At 48.0% G+C, this 16323-nt stretch overlaps 1 protein-coding gene across 1 annotated transcript in view; it reads right to left on the bottom strand.

The window, feature by feature from the left end:
* Positions 1-2775: 2775 nt before the first annotated feature.
* sgsm1a (small G protein signaling modulator 1a) overlaps positions 2776-16323 on the bottom strand; it is a 130284-nt gene continuing 116736 nt past the window's right edge. The window contains exons 21-24 of the mRNA XM_078226108.1: positions 13391-13500; positions 6991-7087; positions 6071-6238; positions 2776-2864 (exon numbers count right to left, since the gene is read on the bottom strand). Coding sequence (XP_078082234.1) covers positions 2776-2864; positions 6071-6238; positions 6991-7087; positions 13391-13500 — 464 coding nt within the window. The remainder of the gene's footprint in view (positions 2865-6070; positions 6239-6990; positions 7088-13390; positions 13501-16323) is intronic.

Below are 16323 nucleotides of genomic sequence, written 5' to 3'. Positions count from 1 at the left end.
TCACCTGATGACGGAGCAGTGCTCCGAAAGCTTGTGATTCCAATTTAACCTGGTGTTGTGAGACTTCTTACTGTGCCCACCCCAGTCCAACGGCAGCAACTCCACATCAAGATTCTATGAAGAAGAAGTGCTTTATATTGGAATACTTTTTGTCAGAGTTGAGTTTAAACTGGTATCTTCTAGTTGTGATTGGGTATAGTGCTGTTGTGGGGAAATTAAAGAAATGGTTACCTGACACACAAAATGGTTACCTGGGAAGGGACATTAAACAGGCACTGGCTTTTAGCACAGACAAGTTACTTAAAGTTAAAACATGCAGTAACTGCAATGATGCATGAAGCTAGTCAGAGCTTGAGGCACTTTAAGATAAGGGCAGACCCAGAACAATAAGGTCTGATAATAAGATTAGCCCTAGATGGGAACATAAATACATAAATGCAACAAAACCAATCACTGAATGTACCGATCGAAACCAGTCATTGATAGAGGAAATGTATCCATTCTATGAACAATGCAATGTTAAATGTCCTTGAATAGAGGCTGCAAGCAAAGTAGTCTCTCGCATTTGTATAGCACCTTCCCAGTCACAGTTTGCAGATAAGGGATAAACCTTTTAGGACTGAGGTGAGGAGAAATTTCTTCACCCAGAGGGTGGTGAATGTGTGGAATTCACTACCACAGAAAGTAGTTGAGGTCAAAACGTTGTCTGATTTCAAGAAGAAATTAGATATAGCCCTTGGGGCTAAAGGAATCAAGGAAGGAAGGCGGGATCAGGGTATTGAATTTGATGATCAGCCATGATCAAAATGAATGGAGGAACAGGCTTGAGGGGCCGAATGGCCTATTCCTGCTTCTAGTTTCTTTAAAGTTTATTTCTTTATTAGTGTCAAATTAACACTGTGATGAAGTTACTGTGAAAATCCCCTAATCGCCACACTCCGGCGCCTGTTCGCCGACTTTCTGTGTAGAAACATTCTATTCTTGATGTTTCTTTCACCGCCCCGGGACATTGCATTGACGTGCTTCTGAAGTGTGTTTTTACTGTTGTAATGTAGGAAATGCAGCAGTCAAATTAGCAAGGTGCCACAAACAGCAATAAGATACCTGACCTGCTTTAGTCATGTGGACTCAGGGGTAAATATGGGAGAAGGCGCCTGCTCTTATCTCAAAATAATGCACGGGCTCAGAGCTTCATCGAAACATCTCATCTGAATGACGGTACCTCCAACAGCGCAGCACTCTGTACCGCACTGGAGCGTCAACTCGCATCACTGGACTGGAATAAACAACCATCGAACCAAGAGGCGACAGTGCTTCCCCTGCACAGCCTCCGTCAGAAGTCTAATACAGATCCACTGGAACCTGGGAGAGAAGCAAGTGGGATTGAGCAAGATGTCCACAGAACTGGACTGCTGCAAAGCTCAAAAGAATAGAGTAAGGCGTCTCGCAACACCAGGTTAAAGTCCAAAAGGTTTATTTGGAATCACAAGCTTTCGGAGCGCTGCTCCTTCATCAGGTGAGTCAAGGAAGCAGCGGTCTGAAAGCTCGTGATTCCAAATAAACCTGTTGGACTTTAACCTGGTGTTGTGAGACTTCTTACTGAGCCCACCCCAGTCCAACGCCGGCATCTTCACCTCAAAAGATATGGGGCAGATGGTAAAAGCGAGAATCTAGGATGCTGTAGGAAGCTGGACTGGGGCGAGGGGGGCAGTAGCTAACAGTGCATGGCAGGGGTGGGAGAGGCACCTGGGAACTGGGATCTTCATTGTGAGGCTTCTGGGTGGCTACTGATTATCACATCTGATCTTTATTCACTGACCAAACTGGGAGGCAGGAATTGGATCTTCCACCAAAAAAAATTCCTGAAAACATAATTGGCAGATAGAGGGGAATGGTAACTTGCACCCAAACTATTGGAATGGGGAAAAGGGTCATTCATAGAATCCTCTAGTGCAAAAGGAGGCCATTCAGCTCATCGAGTCTGCACCAACCACAATCCACCTCGACCCTATCCTCATAACCCCATGCATTTACCCTAGCTAGTCCCCCTGACACCAAGGGGCAATTTAGCATGGCCAATCCACCTAACACGCACATCTTTCGACTGTGGGAGGAAACCGGAGCACCCGGAAGAAACCCACACAGACGCGTGGAGAATGTGCAGACTCCACACAGACGGCGACCCGAGCCGGGAATCGAACCCGGGTCCCCAGTACTGTGAGGCAGCAGTGCTAACCACTGTGCCATTCAAACAACATACTCAGTCCATTTTTGACAGATCTCAGCCCCATCTCCCGACTGTCTCACCAAATCCCCTCATTCTCAAGTATTTCCCATTTAAACTGTCTGTGAAGACGGTACGTCCAATCTTCCCCTGACATTGCTTCTTACCAGCCAAACTCCTCCCTTGCAAATGGGTGCCCCCCCCAACCTCCCGCCGGTAGCTTTGACACTTTGATACACCGCATGACCAAAACACAGAGAGAGACCATACATGGGGAAAGGCGTCAGCGGCTGTGATCCTTCGCAGACACAGCATTGGCGGAGAAGCTCAGGGGGGGTTGTTTTTTTAAATCTTGCGAGAAAAGAGAACGACCATTCTTTCTCAACACCTCCCAGTGCAACAGAAACACACAGTAGCGAAACCAGCGGCTCCCAGCCCAAAGGTAACACTAGAAATAATAAGGTGTGGATTGGACAGCTGTAGTGTCCAAGGCTTCACCCACAACCCTTGGCTGATGTGCTGCCTGGGCGCTGTCATCTTCCTCCTCCTCCTCATTTATTTTCGATCAGCTTCTGCACTTTGTAAACGAGGTCTCGCGCCAGCTTCAGCACCTGCTGCGCGTCGTGGTGCTCGGCCATCTCTAGAGGGTAGAACAGGAAGTGATGGTTAGCGGTGTTCAGAGGTCAAAGGGGCCCTCGAGGGATCAACCTTGCAATCCGGGGCGGTAAAACCCAGATTGCCTGTCCAGTTGGAGGCGAGTGACCGCATCCTTTCAGGGGAGGCGATGGTCTAGTGGTATTATCACTCGTCTATTAATCCAGAAACTCAGCTCATGTCCTGTTCCAAATCCCATATTTTTAATGATCCAGACTGTGAGCCTGTAACAACCATCCGCTCAGAATCATTGAACTGAATACACTCGACTGGTGTGTTGTGGCCTGTAAGACTCAGAATAAGTTAGGTTTGATGACTGACCGCAAGTTGACTTGACAGTCCCCTCCACCACTGGCCAATAGTCTGCCTGAATTCTTCCCCAGCACCAGACAGGTTACATTGCCAGCGCGAGCAACAAACTCCTGCGGTTTCCAGGGTTCGAATCCCGCCACAGCAGATGGTGGAATTTGACTTCAATAAGAAATATCTGGAATTAACAATCTACTGATGACCATGATACCATTGTCGATTATTGGAAAAACCCATCTGGTTCTCTCATGTACCTTTAGGGAAGGAAATCTGCCGTCCTTACCCCGGTCTGGCCTACATGTGACTCCAGAGCCCCAGCAATGTGGTTGACTCTCAACTGCCCTCGGGCAACTAGGGATGGGCAATAAATGCTGGCCCAGCCAGCGATGCACATGTCGCATGAATGACTAAAAAATAATGGGGGGGGGGGGGGGAATAAGGCACTGGGTCTTTTAATGAGTTATAACCAGTCCCTTTACAAACATATTAATTAGGAGCAGGAGTGGGTCCCTTGCGCCTGCTCCACCATTCAATAAGATCACAACTGATTCAACCCCACATTCCTACCTACCCCTGATACATTTTTCACCCCCCTGTTAATCAAGGATCTATCTAGCTCTCCCTTAAAAAATATTCGATAGCTCTGCTTCCACTGCCTTTTGAGGAAGACAGTTCCACAATGCCTTGAGAGAAAACATTTCTCCTCATCTCTGCCTCAAATGAGCGACCCCTTCTTTTTAAACAGGGACCCCAAGTCCTAGATTGTCCCACAAGAAGAAACATCCTCTGCACATCCACCCCGTCACTTCAGGAAACTGGAGTGTGAGTCCCGCCTGGATAAAGGGATGGGATTACTCCTCTAATGGCACAGATCTTTCACCAGCCTCCCTCCCAGTCACGCCGACTAACACGGATGGGCTATTAGGAATTGGCTGCATGGAGTTGGGAAAAGGGGAATAAGGAAGGTCGAACCAAGATGGGGAAATGGAGGGAAGATACAGAAGAACCCTGATGTATCCGACTCGAGGGACTGAATGGCCTTCTCCTTTCCCTCAAACCGCACTCCCTCCAATCCCCAAAGGGGTGGGTCAGAGTGAACAAAGAACATTACATAGAACATAGAACATAGAACATTACAGCGCAGAACAGGCCCTTCGGCCCACGATGTTGCACCGACCAGTTAAAAAAAAAACTGTGACCCTCCAACCTAAACCAATTTCTTTTCGTCCATGAACCTATCTACGGATCTCTTAAACGCCCCCAAACTAGGCGCATTTACTACTGATGCTGGCAGGGCATTCCAATCCCTCACCACCCTCTGGGTAAAGAACCTACCCCTGACATCGGTTCTATAACTACCCCCCCTCAATTTAAAGCCATGCCCCCTCGTGCTGGATTTCTCCATCAGAGGAAAAAGGCTATCACTATCCACCCTATCTAAACCTCTAATCATCTTATATGTTTCAATAAGATCCCCTCTTAGCCGCCGCCTTTCCAGCGAAAACAATCCCAAATCCCTCAGCCTCTCCTCATAGGATCTCCCCTCCATACCAGGCAACATCCTGGTAAACCTCCTCTGCACCCTCTCCAAAGCCTCCACATCCTTCCTGTAATGTGGGGACCAGAACTGCACACAGTACTCCAAGTGCGGCCGCACCAGAGTTGTGTACAGTTGCAACATAACGCTACGACTCCTAAATTCAATCCCCCTACCAATAAACGCCAAGACACCATATGCCTTCTTAACAACCTTATCTACTTGATTCCCAACTTTCAGGGATCTATGCACACATACACCTAGATCCCTCTGCTCCTCCACACTATTCAAAGTCCTCCCGTTAGCCCTATACTCAACACATCTGTTATTCCTACCAAAGTGAATTACCTCACACTTCTCCGCATTAAACTCCATCCGCCACCTCTCGGCCCAACTTTGCAACCTGTCTAAGTCTTCCTGCAAACTACGACACCCTTCCTCACTGTCTACCACACCACCGACTTTGGTGTCATCAGCAAATTTGCTAATCCACCCAACTATACCCTCATCCAGATCATTAATAAATATTACAAACAGCAGTGGCCCCAAAACAGATCCCTGAGGTACACCACTTGTAACCGCACTCCATGATGAATATTTACTATCAACCACCACCCTCTGTTTCCTATCCGCTAGCCAATTCCTGATCCAATTTCCTAGATCACCCCCAATCCCATACATCTGCATTTTCTGCAGAAGCCTACCATGGTGAACCTTATCAAACGCCTTACTAAAATCCATATATACCACGTCCACTGCCTTGCCCCCATCCACCTCCTTGGTCACTTTCTCAAAAAACTCAATAAGGTTAGTAAGGCACGACCTACCTGCCACAAAACCATGCTGACTATCACCTATCAATTCATTACTCTCCAAATAACTATAAATCCTATCCCTTATAATTTTTTCCAACATCTTGCCGACAACAGAAGTGAGACTCACCGGTCTATAATTCCCGGGGAAGTCTCTGTTCCCCTTCTTAAACAATGGGACAACATTCGCTAACCTCCAGCACAGGAACAGGCCCTAACCTCCAGCACAGGAACATTCGCTAACCTCCAGCACAGGAACATTCGCTAACCTTACAGCACAGGAACAGGCCCTGCGGCCCTCCAAGCCTGCACCCACCATGCTGCCCGACTGAACTAAAACCCCCTACCCTTCAAAGGATAAAGAAAAAGTGGGTTGTTACTCCTTTTCATCCTCCACCTCCTGTGGTGGGGACTGAAGGCGGCTCACTAATAGCTTGCACTCACAGCGCCAGCCATGGAGGAGCTGACCGGAAGAGCACCCCCATGTGTTACCCAGTCCATTGGTGTTCTAGACCCCGCCCTGCTCCCACTCACCGTTAAAGAACTTGATGATGTCAGTGAAGTCCATGTTGTTCTCCAGGATGATGTCTCGATAGAGCTCCACCAGCGACAGTGCGATGAAGAGCACAAAGTGAGTGGACGAGGTGTACTTAGCTGCCCAGATAGTCTCCCAGACCGAAAACACATCACCATAGACTAACTCTGCGGAGGAGAAAGAGGGAACAGGCTGCAGGAACTCAAAGCGGCAAAGACACGGGCGGGATTGGGGGGAATAGAGGCGAAAAATGCAACAATGTGCTTTCTGGCGCTGCTTCATCCCCTAAAAATGGCAGGCCTTAGCTCCAGGAGCTGCGGTGTCCCCCATTCTTCATGTATGAAGCTAATATATATATATATATGGGGCGGTACGGTGGCACAGTGGTTAGCACAGCTGCCTCACAGCGCCAAGGACCTGGGTTTGATTCCCGGCTTGGGTCACTGTCTGTGTGGAGTCTGCACGTTCTCCCCGTGTCTGCGTGGGTTTCCTCCCAGTGCTCTGGTTTCCTCCCACGGTCTGAAAGACGTGCTGGTTAGGGTGCATTGGCCGTGCTAAATTCTCCCTCAGTGTACCCGCACCGGAGTGTGACGACCAGGGGATTTTCCCAGCAACTTCATTGCAGTGTTAATGCAAGCCTACTTGTGACACTAATAAATAAACTTTAAACTCCCTTCCCTGCAACACCCGCCCTGTGACAGCCGTCCCACCATCACCCACCTGTGGCCTGGGTCTCTCTGCGATGCTGGTGGGTGCATTTCCCGCAGCCATTGCTGCTCTGAGACACAGACCATCCCCACTTTGTACGGGCGAGTGAGTCAAGGTGGTAAGTGGGTCTGAGGAGGGATGTAGTAGGGAACAAAAACAAAACAGAAGAAGATGGGAGGAAGTACGGTCGGTTACAACCACTTACACTTACCCCGCTTGAAATCGAGCAGAAACCAGCGATAGCAGAAGTAGAAGTGGGTATAGTCCCCATTCTGATGCATTAACTCAAACAACTCCGAATCCAGGATCTGGAACAGCAGCACAAACACACATCACCTTCGGAACGTGTCAGCCTTTTCGCTAGAAGCAGTTCGAGCTCTGACAGGAAATTCCCCTCACCCTCCGGGTTCCAGTCTCTCACTCTCTGTCGCTAACCTGCCGATTGCTCTCTCAGCTTTCACCAGTCCAGCTATGGTTGTTATAGAATCCCTCAAGTGCAGAAGGAGGCCATCCGGCCCATCAAACCTGCACCGACAACAATCCCACCCAGGCCTTATTCCCCCATAACCCTATGGCCTGTCCTCTTGACACTAAGGGGCAATTTAGCGTGGCCAATCCACCTAACCAGCACGTCTTTGGACTGTGGGAGGAAACCGGAGCACCCGGAGGAAACAGACATGGGGAGCATGTACAAACTCTGCACAAACAGTGACCCAAGCCGGGAATTGAACCTGGATTCCTGGCGCTGTGAGGCAGCAGTGCTAACCACTGTGCTACCGTGCCGCCCTATTATTGACCCTATAAACTTTCTCCTATTCCTCCTAAGCTTCAACTACACCAAAGTTCATTCTGCAGGGACTCACTCTGTTAAATACTCTGATCTCTCTCTGCTTCTCTAACTCATTCTTTGCCAACTACACAAACCTTCCTCAGCCTCTCTTCCTCAAAACCAAACTCTGCACCAGAAAATCATTCCTTCTTGAGCTATTGTGACCTCTCTCGCAGTCTTACGGGGCTGTAATTTGTGTGTAAGAATTGATTTGTTTTTTGTGTGATGTTAGTTTAGGGATGAATGTTCTCCACAACACTGGGATTATCTTCTCTTTCTTTAAAATAGTACCAAGAAACCTCAACACCTCCCCATTTATATAGAAACACAGAAGGGAGGAGCAGGAGGAGGCCATTTGGCCCATCGAGCCTGCTCCATCATTCATTATGAGCATGGCTGATCGTCCAACTCAATAGCCTAATCCTGCTTTTTCTCCCATAACCTTTGATCCCATTCACCTCAGATGCTATATCACGCCGCCTCTTGAATACATTAATATTGAATACATTTAACCTCCCAGCTTGAGTATGATACCCAAAATAATGTGACACCCTCTCAGTTTTGCACTAAAGTATCACTCTAGATTATGTTCTCAGTTCCTGGAACATATGAATTTTGGAAATAGGAGGAGTAGGCCATTCGGCCCCTCAAGCCTACTCCGCCATTCAACTAGATCATGACTGATCTCCTCCTTCAATGCCATTTTTCCTCACTATCCACGTATCCCTTGATTTCTTTCATACCTAGAAATCTACCTACTTCTGTCCTGATTTTACCTCAATGGATCTCCTTTTCCCGCCACTGTCAATGGGATTTCCCACTGAATCTACCCCACTCCGCCAGGAAACCCACAACATGGGTGGTCTGTCGGCAGGAGCCAAAGATCCGGAAAAATCCCACTCACTGACTGAGCCCTCTGAGGTAGATAATTCCACACATTCACCACCCTGTCCATTGAAGAAATTCCTTCTCATCTCAGTCCTAAGATGCCTACCTTTCATTCTGTGTCCCCTGGTTCTAGATGCCACAGCCAGGAATGTTTCTGCATCTACCCTGTTGAGTTCTGTAAGAATTTTGCATCCTTCAGGGCATTCTTCATTCTAACAGGGTGTTTGAGTTTAAGAGCCGTGGGGTTATGCTGCAACTGTACAGGACCTTGGTGAGACCACATTTGGAATATTGTGTGCAGATCTGGTCACCTCACTATAAGAAGGATGTGGAAGCGCTGGAAAGAGTGCAGAGGAGATTTACCAGGATGCTGCCTGGTTTGGAGGGTAGGTCTTATGAGGAAAGGTTGAGGGAGCTGGGGCTGTTCTCTCTGGAGCGGAGGAGGCTGAGGGGAGACTTAATAGAGGTTTATAAAATGATGAAGGGGATAGATAGAGTGAACGTTCAAAGACTATTTCCTCGGGTGGATGGAGCTATTACAAGGGGGCATAACTATAGGGTTCATGGTGGGAGATATAGGAAGGATATCAGAGGTAGGTTCTTTACGCAGAGAGTGGTTGGGGTGTGGAATAGACTGCCTGCAGTGATAGTGGACACTTTAGGAACATTTAAGCGGTTATTGGATAGGCACATGGAGCACACCAGGATGATAGGGAGTGGGATAGCTTGATCTTGGTTTCAGATAAAGCTCGGCACAACATCGTGGGCTGAAGGGCCTGTTCTGTGCTGTACTGTTCTATGTTCAACGAGATCACCGCTCATTCTCAATCCAGAGAATACATGCCCAATCTCCTCCGCCATCCCAGGAATTAGTCTAGTGAATCTATGTTGCAATCCCTCTATGGCAAGTATATCCTTCCTCAGGTAAGAAGCCCAAACTGCACACAAACTCTAGGTGCGGTCCCACCAAGGCTCTGTATAATTGCAGTAAGACATCTTTACTCCTGTACTCAAATCCTCTTGCATTGAAGACCAACATACCATTTGCCTTAATTGCTTGCTGTACCTGCATGTTAGCTTTCAGTGCCTTATGAAGGACATCAACACTTCCCAAACTCTCATCATTTCAGAAATGTTTTGTATTTCTGTTTTTCTTACCAAGGTGGATAACTCCACGTTATGTTCTATCTGCCATGTCTTGCCCACTCACTCAGCCTGTCTAAATCTCCTTGATGCCTCTTTGCATCTTCCTCACATCCCCCTCATCTACTCTGCCAATTACATCCTCAAAAGACTCTAACAGGTTTATCAAACATGATTTCCCTTTCATAAACTCACGTTGACTCTGTCCAATCGCACCATTATTTTTAAGTGTCTGGTTATCACATCCTTTACAATAGCTTCTCGCATTTTCCCTACTATTGATGTCAGGCTAACCAGTCTGTAATTCCCTGTTTTCTGTCTCCCTCCTTTCTTAACTGGTCAGTTTATATTTGCTACATTCCAATTAGCAGGAACTATTCCAGGATCTATAGAAGTTTGGAAGCTGGTCACCAACACATCCACTATCTCTACAGCCACCCGTTTCAACACTCTGGAATCACCCGGCCCAGGGGATTTATCGACTTTTAGCCTGTGGACAGAGAAAGAACGGCTACCTCAACAATGATTTAACAACAATAATGGCAACGGTGGCTTTAAAATGGCTATTCTGGCTGAGAGCTAAACATGTTGGGATTTTTGGTCAACTTATAGACTAAAACCAGATACAGGTTGTAAAGAGGCTCTGGTCTGGGAGCTGTGATCTGAAGCTTCCCAGATAAGAGAAGTTGTTTAGATTAACCGAGACAGCATGGCTTCGATCTATATGGCTGCACGTACGGGTCATGTCAAATGAACGAAGCGTAATGGCATTGTTCAAAAGTAATTTCACTGGATGTTCGAGCCATGTGATCGGTTTCTGGTTACATCGTTGGCTGGGTGACAGGGAATCTTCCGGAAGTGAGTGAACAAAGAACAATACAGCACAGGAACAGGCCCTTCGGCCATCCAAGCCCGCGCCGCTCCCTGGTCCAAACTAGACCATTCTTTTGTATCTCTCCATTCCCACTCCGTTCATGTGGCTATCTAGATAAGTCTTAAACGTTCCCAGTGTGTCCGCCTCCAAAACCTTGCCCGGCAGCGCATTCCAGGCCCCCACCACCCTCTGTGTAAAATACATCCTTCTGATATCCGTGTTAAACCTCCCCCCCCTCACCTTGAACCTATGACCCCTCGTGAAGGTCACCACCGACCTGGGGAAAAGCTTCCCACCGTTCACCCTATCTATGCCTTTCATCATTTTATACACCTCTATTAGGTCACCCCTCATCCTCCGTCTTTCCAGTGAGAACAACCCCAGTTTACCCAGTCTCTCCACATAACTAAGCCCTTCCATACCAGGCAACATCCTGGTAAACCACCTCTGCACTCTCTCTAAAACCTAAAGTGGAGAATTGTGGATAAAGAGACATGTGAGTCCTTTGTTTGGCAGCGATAACTCGAAAAGACCAATCATCACAACAAGACCTGTGCCCTGAAGGATGCTTCAGAGAAGGAGAAGATAGATTCTACATCAAGGATATTTCTTGGCCAAGGTTTTCCTAAGCTCGGTAGTACCTATTTTCAGTTAATTAGTTAAAGTTGATGTTCAGTTAAAATTAATATGCAGTTTAAGAGTTAAAGTTCAGTTGAAAGTTGATGTTCAGTTCGCGTTTAAGTTCAGTAAAGAGTTAATGAGCTGCGACTGTTTATATTTGAATTGGTACCAGAAGTATTAAATAAAGAAAGAATTGAATTACTGCTCTTGTTTATCTCATTAAACTGGAATGCTTGGAAGGTGTTTAAATTAAAGCTGTATAACAAGCCCCATTAATTTCTACAGTTCAATATTTTTATTCATGCCAATTAGTTTCAGTTCCTCATTCTCGCTAGTCCCTCTTGGACCAAGCATTTGGCCATCTGCTGACAAATTTTGCTTTATGTTGCTCATGTGAAGCGCATTGGGATATTTTATTATGTTAAAGGTACTGTATAAATACACGTTGTGGCTCCTAGGCTGGCCCGCTGGAAGGTTCTGACACATAGACGGAGTCCTTTTCAGCAGCAGAGCTCAGTGGCAGCACACTGAGTCGGACAAACCTTGCTCCGAAATTTGGGTCTCTTAAATCTAAACAGAGGAAACTATTAAAGTCTGAGGGGCAAATTGGCTGTGGCGGATTGGGAAACGACATTGAAAAGTATCATGTTAGATTGGTGAAGATGTGGAGATGCCAGCGTTGGACTGGGGTAAACACAGTAAGAAGTTTAACAACACCAGGTTAAAGTCCAACAGGTTTATTTGGTAGCAAAAGCCACACAAGCTTTCGGAGCTCCAAGCCCCTTCTTCAGGTGAGTGAGAATTCTTAAAGTGTTTCTTAAAGACTTGATTAGTTGTAAGTATTCGCATTCCAACCATTATTCATGTAGATTGAGTTTGTGTCTTTATATGCCCTGTTTGTGAACAGAATTCCCACTCACCTGAAGAAGGGGCTTGGAGCTCCGAAAGCTTGTGTGGCTTTTGCTACCAAATAAACCTGTTGGACTTTAACCTGGTGTTGTTAAACTTCTTACTCAGATTGGTGAAGGCCAGCAGTTCGTAGAATCATAGAATCCCGACAGTGCAGAAGGAGGCCAATCAGCCCATCATTCCTGCACCAACCACAATCCCACCCTATCCCCGTAACCCCACGTAATTACCCTGCTAATCCTCCTGGCACTAAGGGCCAATCCACATCTTTGGACTGTGGGAGGAAACTGGAGCATCCGGAGGAAACCCATGCAGACACGGGGAGAATGTGCAAACTCCACACACACAGTCACCCGAGGCCAGAATTGAACCTGGGTCCCTGGCGCTGTGAGACAGCAGTGCTGGGAGATTAGTGTCAGGGGGATTAGCAGGGTAAATATTTGGGTTTACAGGGATATGGCCTGGATTGGATTGTTGTTGGTGCAGGCTCGATGGGCCGAATGGCCTCCTTCTGCACTGTAGTGATTCTATGAATAATTGAGTTGAGAGTTAACGAAGGCATGGAAGACGCTTTCAGCAGCATATGGGCTGATGCAGGGGTGGAGTCAGTGATAGTGTCGGCAAGATTCCTCAGCCAGTTTTGATCCAGGGTTGACTCAATATCGCAAGACTAACTGGCTTTTACATAGAATATCGGGCGACACGGTGGCACAGTGGTGAGCACTGCTGCCTCACAGCGCCAGAGACCCGGGTTCAATTCCAGCCTTGGGTCACTGTCTGTGTGGAGTTTGCACGTTCTCCCCGTGTCTGCGTGGGTTTCCTCCGGGTGCTCCAGTTTCTTCCCACAGTCCGAAAGACGTACTGGTTAGGTGCATTGGCCATGACAAATTGCCCCTTAGCGTCAGGAGGATTAGGAGGGTAAGTACGTGGAGTTACGGGGGTAAGATCTGTTGTTGGTGCGAGCTCGATGGGCCAAATGGCCTCCTTCTGCACTGTAGATTCTATGAATGAAACAGGCTCGCCAGGTCGAGTGATTTAAGCTCCACACGGCTCTCCTTCCCTCCCTACCCCAGCAAACCTTATCTGCATTAGCATCTATTCCTTTCTCCCTCATGGGCTTATCTGAAACGCATCCATGCTATTCACCTCAGCCAATCCATGTGGCAGTCTTTCCGGTGCCTCTATGTCCTTTTAATATTATGGAGACTAGAACTATTGCACTGTATTCCAGCTGTGGTCAAACCAAGGTTAGATACAAGTTTAACAGTAACCTTTCTGCCTCACATAACTAGTCTGATGAATACTTGCTGTTGAGGCACTGGAGAGGGTGAAATCAGAGACGTGTACCTGGATGAGAGAGCGCATGTTGGCAAAGTGAGTGTCCATGGCCCCTCCGTGTGGAAAGTTCTGGTTCATCCTCTTCATCAGTTGGGTGAAGCAGCTGAACGCCATGGCCTCTGTACAAGGGCAGCAAGACAGAAATGGTGAGGGAGAGACAGGCAGAAGGATTGCAAGTTGCCTGGAGGTGTTCCCGCGGGTAGGGGGGTGGGGTGGGGGGAGCAGGAGGGGGGTTAAAGAAAACACTTCGCAAAGCAGCGACTCCTCATTTTCAGTCCTACGGCCCGCACTGTGCAGTTGCAGGTTGGAAACAAAGCCCAGCGTTACACTTCCCAATCCAGGCTCATATTCCAACAACTAAATTATTCCCAACAGCAGCGACCTGTGAAACATTTGCGATGAAATTGGTATCTATACTGCTTTCAATCCCCATCCTACACTATTCCAGCCTTCCCACTCATGTCCGACCCATTCCATTCCTTTCACATCTCCAATATCATCGGCATCCCCATTCTTTCTTCCTATGCCGTCCTCATCCCCATTTCATCCCTCCCAGCTGTCTCTTCCAGTGCCATTCCCCCATGTTATCCGCTCCCGTGATCTCCCATTTCCTCCCATGGCGCGACTCCCTCCCATGCTGTCCACCCAACCTCCCCTCGCATGCCCTTTCCTCCCTCCCTCAAATGCTGTCCCTCTCCTTACTGCTTTCCCTTCCATGCCCTCCCTCCATTCCTCCTGTGGCACCCCCTTGCCCCATCCTCCCATGCTGTTCCTCTGCCCACCCTCCCATGGTGTCCTGTCCTCCTATGCCATACCCACTCCACCATGCCATCCCTAATACTTGAGCAACTTCCATTACTGTCAGGGTGACCAGAATTTCCAAAGTCAAAACCCAGCCACATTGAAATGCCTTGAGAAGGTGGGGTTATGTGTTGATTGACATCTTGGATGGCCAATGACAGGTGTTTGGGGGAGGGGCAGATGTGATGGCATCACCCAGAATATGTCCAACCAGGTTTGGCAACCGTATTAATTCACCCAATTATCGGAGGCAAAGCTTACGAACCACAGAGTTTTGTTTCAATGGCATTTCTGCCTCATTTTCATAGAATCCCTACGGTGCAGAAGGAGGCCATTCGGCCCATCGAGTCTGCGTCGACCACAATCCCACCCAGGCCCTATCCCCATAACCCTGTGAAACAGCAGTGCTAACCACAGTGCTTGTTTTGGGTCTTGGAATCATAGAATCCCTACCGTGCAGAAGGAGGCCATTCGGCCCATCGAGTCTGCACCGACCCTCTGACAGAGCATCTTACCCAGGCCCTATCCTCGTAGCCCCACATATTTACCCTACTAATCCCCCTAACCCACACATCCCACTCTCGGTGTTATACAAAGTTGAGCTTCGCTGGGGTTATGAGGAAATGCGTGTGTCATGGACTGACTTGAACTTTGATCTTTTCTTCATTAACGGGAAGGCTCTTGTTTGCATGATCCACACAATACTCAGCACTTTCAGAACTTGGAACACGGTTAAAAATGTTGATGGAGGAATCCCTTTCTAAAACTAAGGAGCGACCTTTTGAAATGGACGATTGCCGATCCCTAGACTGACTGCACTGAGTCTGTTGCTGAGATTGCACAGTTGAATCTTTCACAGTCGAAGGTCATTCTAATATCTGCCCACAATAGACCCAGAGGCTCACAGTCAGTCCGGAAGATATCCTTGGCTTCCTCCTGCTAGATTGCAAATCATTCCAGAATAGTCCACGGTCACAACTGACCGTGAGAGGCTCAGGTTGCTTCTGGTATCTTTCTTGTGAGTTGCCAATCACGGCTGGACCAGTCTATCCTCTCCAACACTAATTTGGAGGTCAGCTCAGCAGCAGTCGATTTCCCCAAGCTGCTGTCAACTGTGCAATCTCAGCAGGCAGCAACAGAATCAGTGCAGGATTATATTCGGTTTTACCCCATCAAAGTCTAGAGAAGGACAATTCAAAAGGCTGTTCCTTGGTTTAGAAAGCCACTAAAGAATTAAAATGGGCAACTGGATTCCAATCTTCGTCAACATTTTCAACCTTGCTCTGAGTTGTATCCTTTCCAACTGCTTGATCGGGCACGGTGCCACTGTGGTTAGCACTGCTGCCTCACAGTGCCAGGGACCCAGGGTTCAATTCCTGGTTCGGGTCACATTCTGTGCGGAGTCTGAATGTTCTCCCGTTGTCTGTGTGGGTTTCCTCCGGGTGCTCTGGTTTCCTCCCACAGTCCGAAATGCATGCTGGTTAGGTGCATTGGCCATGCTAAATTCTCGCTCCCGCCGTGGGGGCGGCACGGTGGCACAGTGGTTGGCACTGCTGCTTCAGTGCCAGGGACCCGGGTTCAATTCCCGGCTTGGGTCACTGTCTGTGTGGAGTCTGCACGTTCTCCCCGTGTCTGCATGGGTTTCCTCCGAGTACTCAGGTTTCCACCCACAGTCTAAAAGACATGCTGGTCAGGGTGCATTGATCTGAACAGTCGCCGGACTGTGGCGACTCTGGGATTTTCACTATAAACTTCATTGCAGTGTTAGTATAAACCTACTTGTGACACCAATAAATAAACTTTAAATTTTGTACCCTATTCAACTGCTTGTTGGGTGCAGGGGTTGGGGGGGCGGGGGGGGGGGCGTGGTTCCCCATGCAACTGATCGGGCAGAGGTGGGGGGAGTACCCTATGTGGTTGGGGAGTGGGGATCACCACCCCCCACTCCAGAAACATAACAGCACCATTATCAGCAAATGCAAATTTGCTGTGACATTTTTGTTTTTATTCATTCCTGGGACATGGGCGTCACTGGCTGGCCAGCATTTATTGCCCATCCTGAGTTGGCCTTGGCGGGCAGTTGAGGGTCAACCACATTGCTATGGTTGTCTCATGTGGTGATGTGGAGATGCCGGCATTGG

Source organism: Mustelus asterias, chromosome 13 (genome assembly GCF_964213995.1).
Source record: "Mustelus asterias chromosome 13, sMusAst1.hap1.1, whole genome shotgun sequence".
Classification (NCBI taxonomy): domain Eukaryota; kingdom Metazoa; phylum Chordata; class Chondrichthyes; order Carcharhiniformes; family Triakidae; genus Mustelus; species Mustelus asterias.
This window is presented reverse-complemented; position numbering and strand designations above follow the sequence as displayed.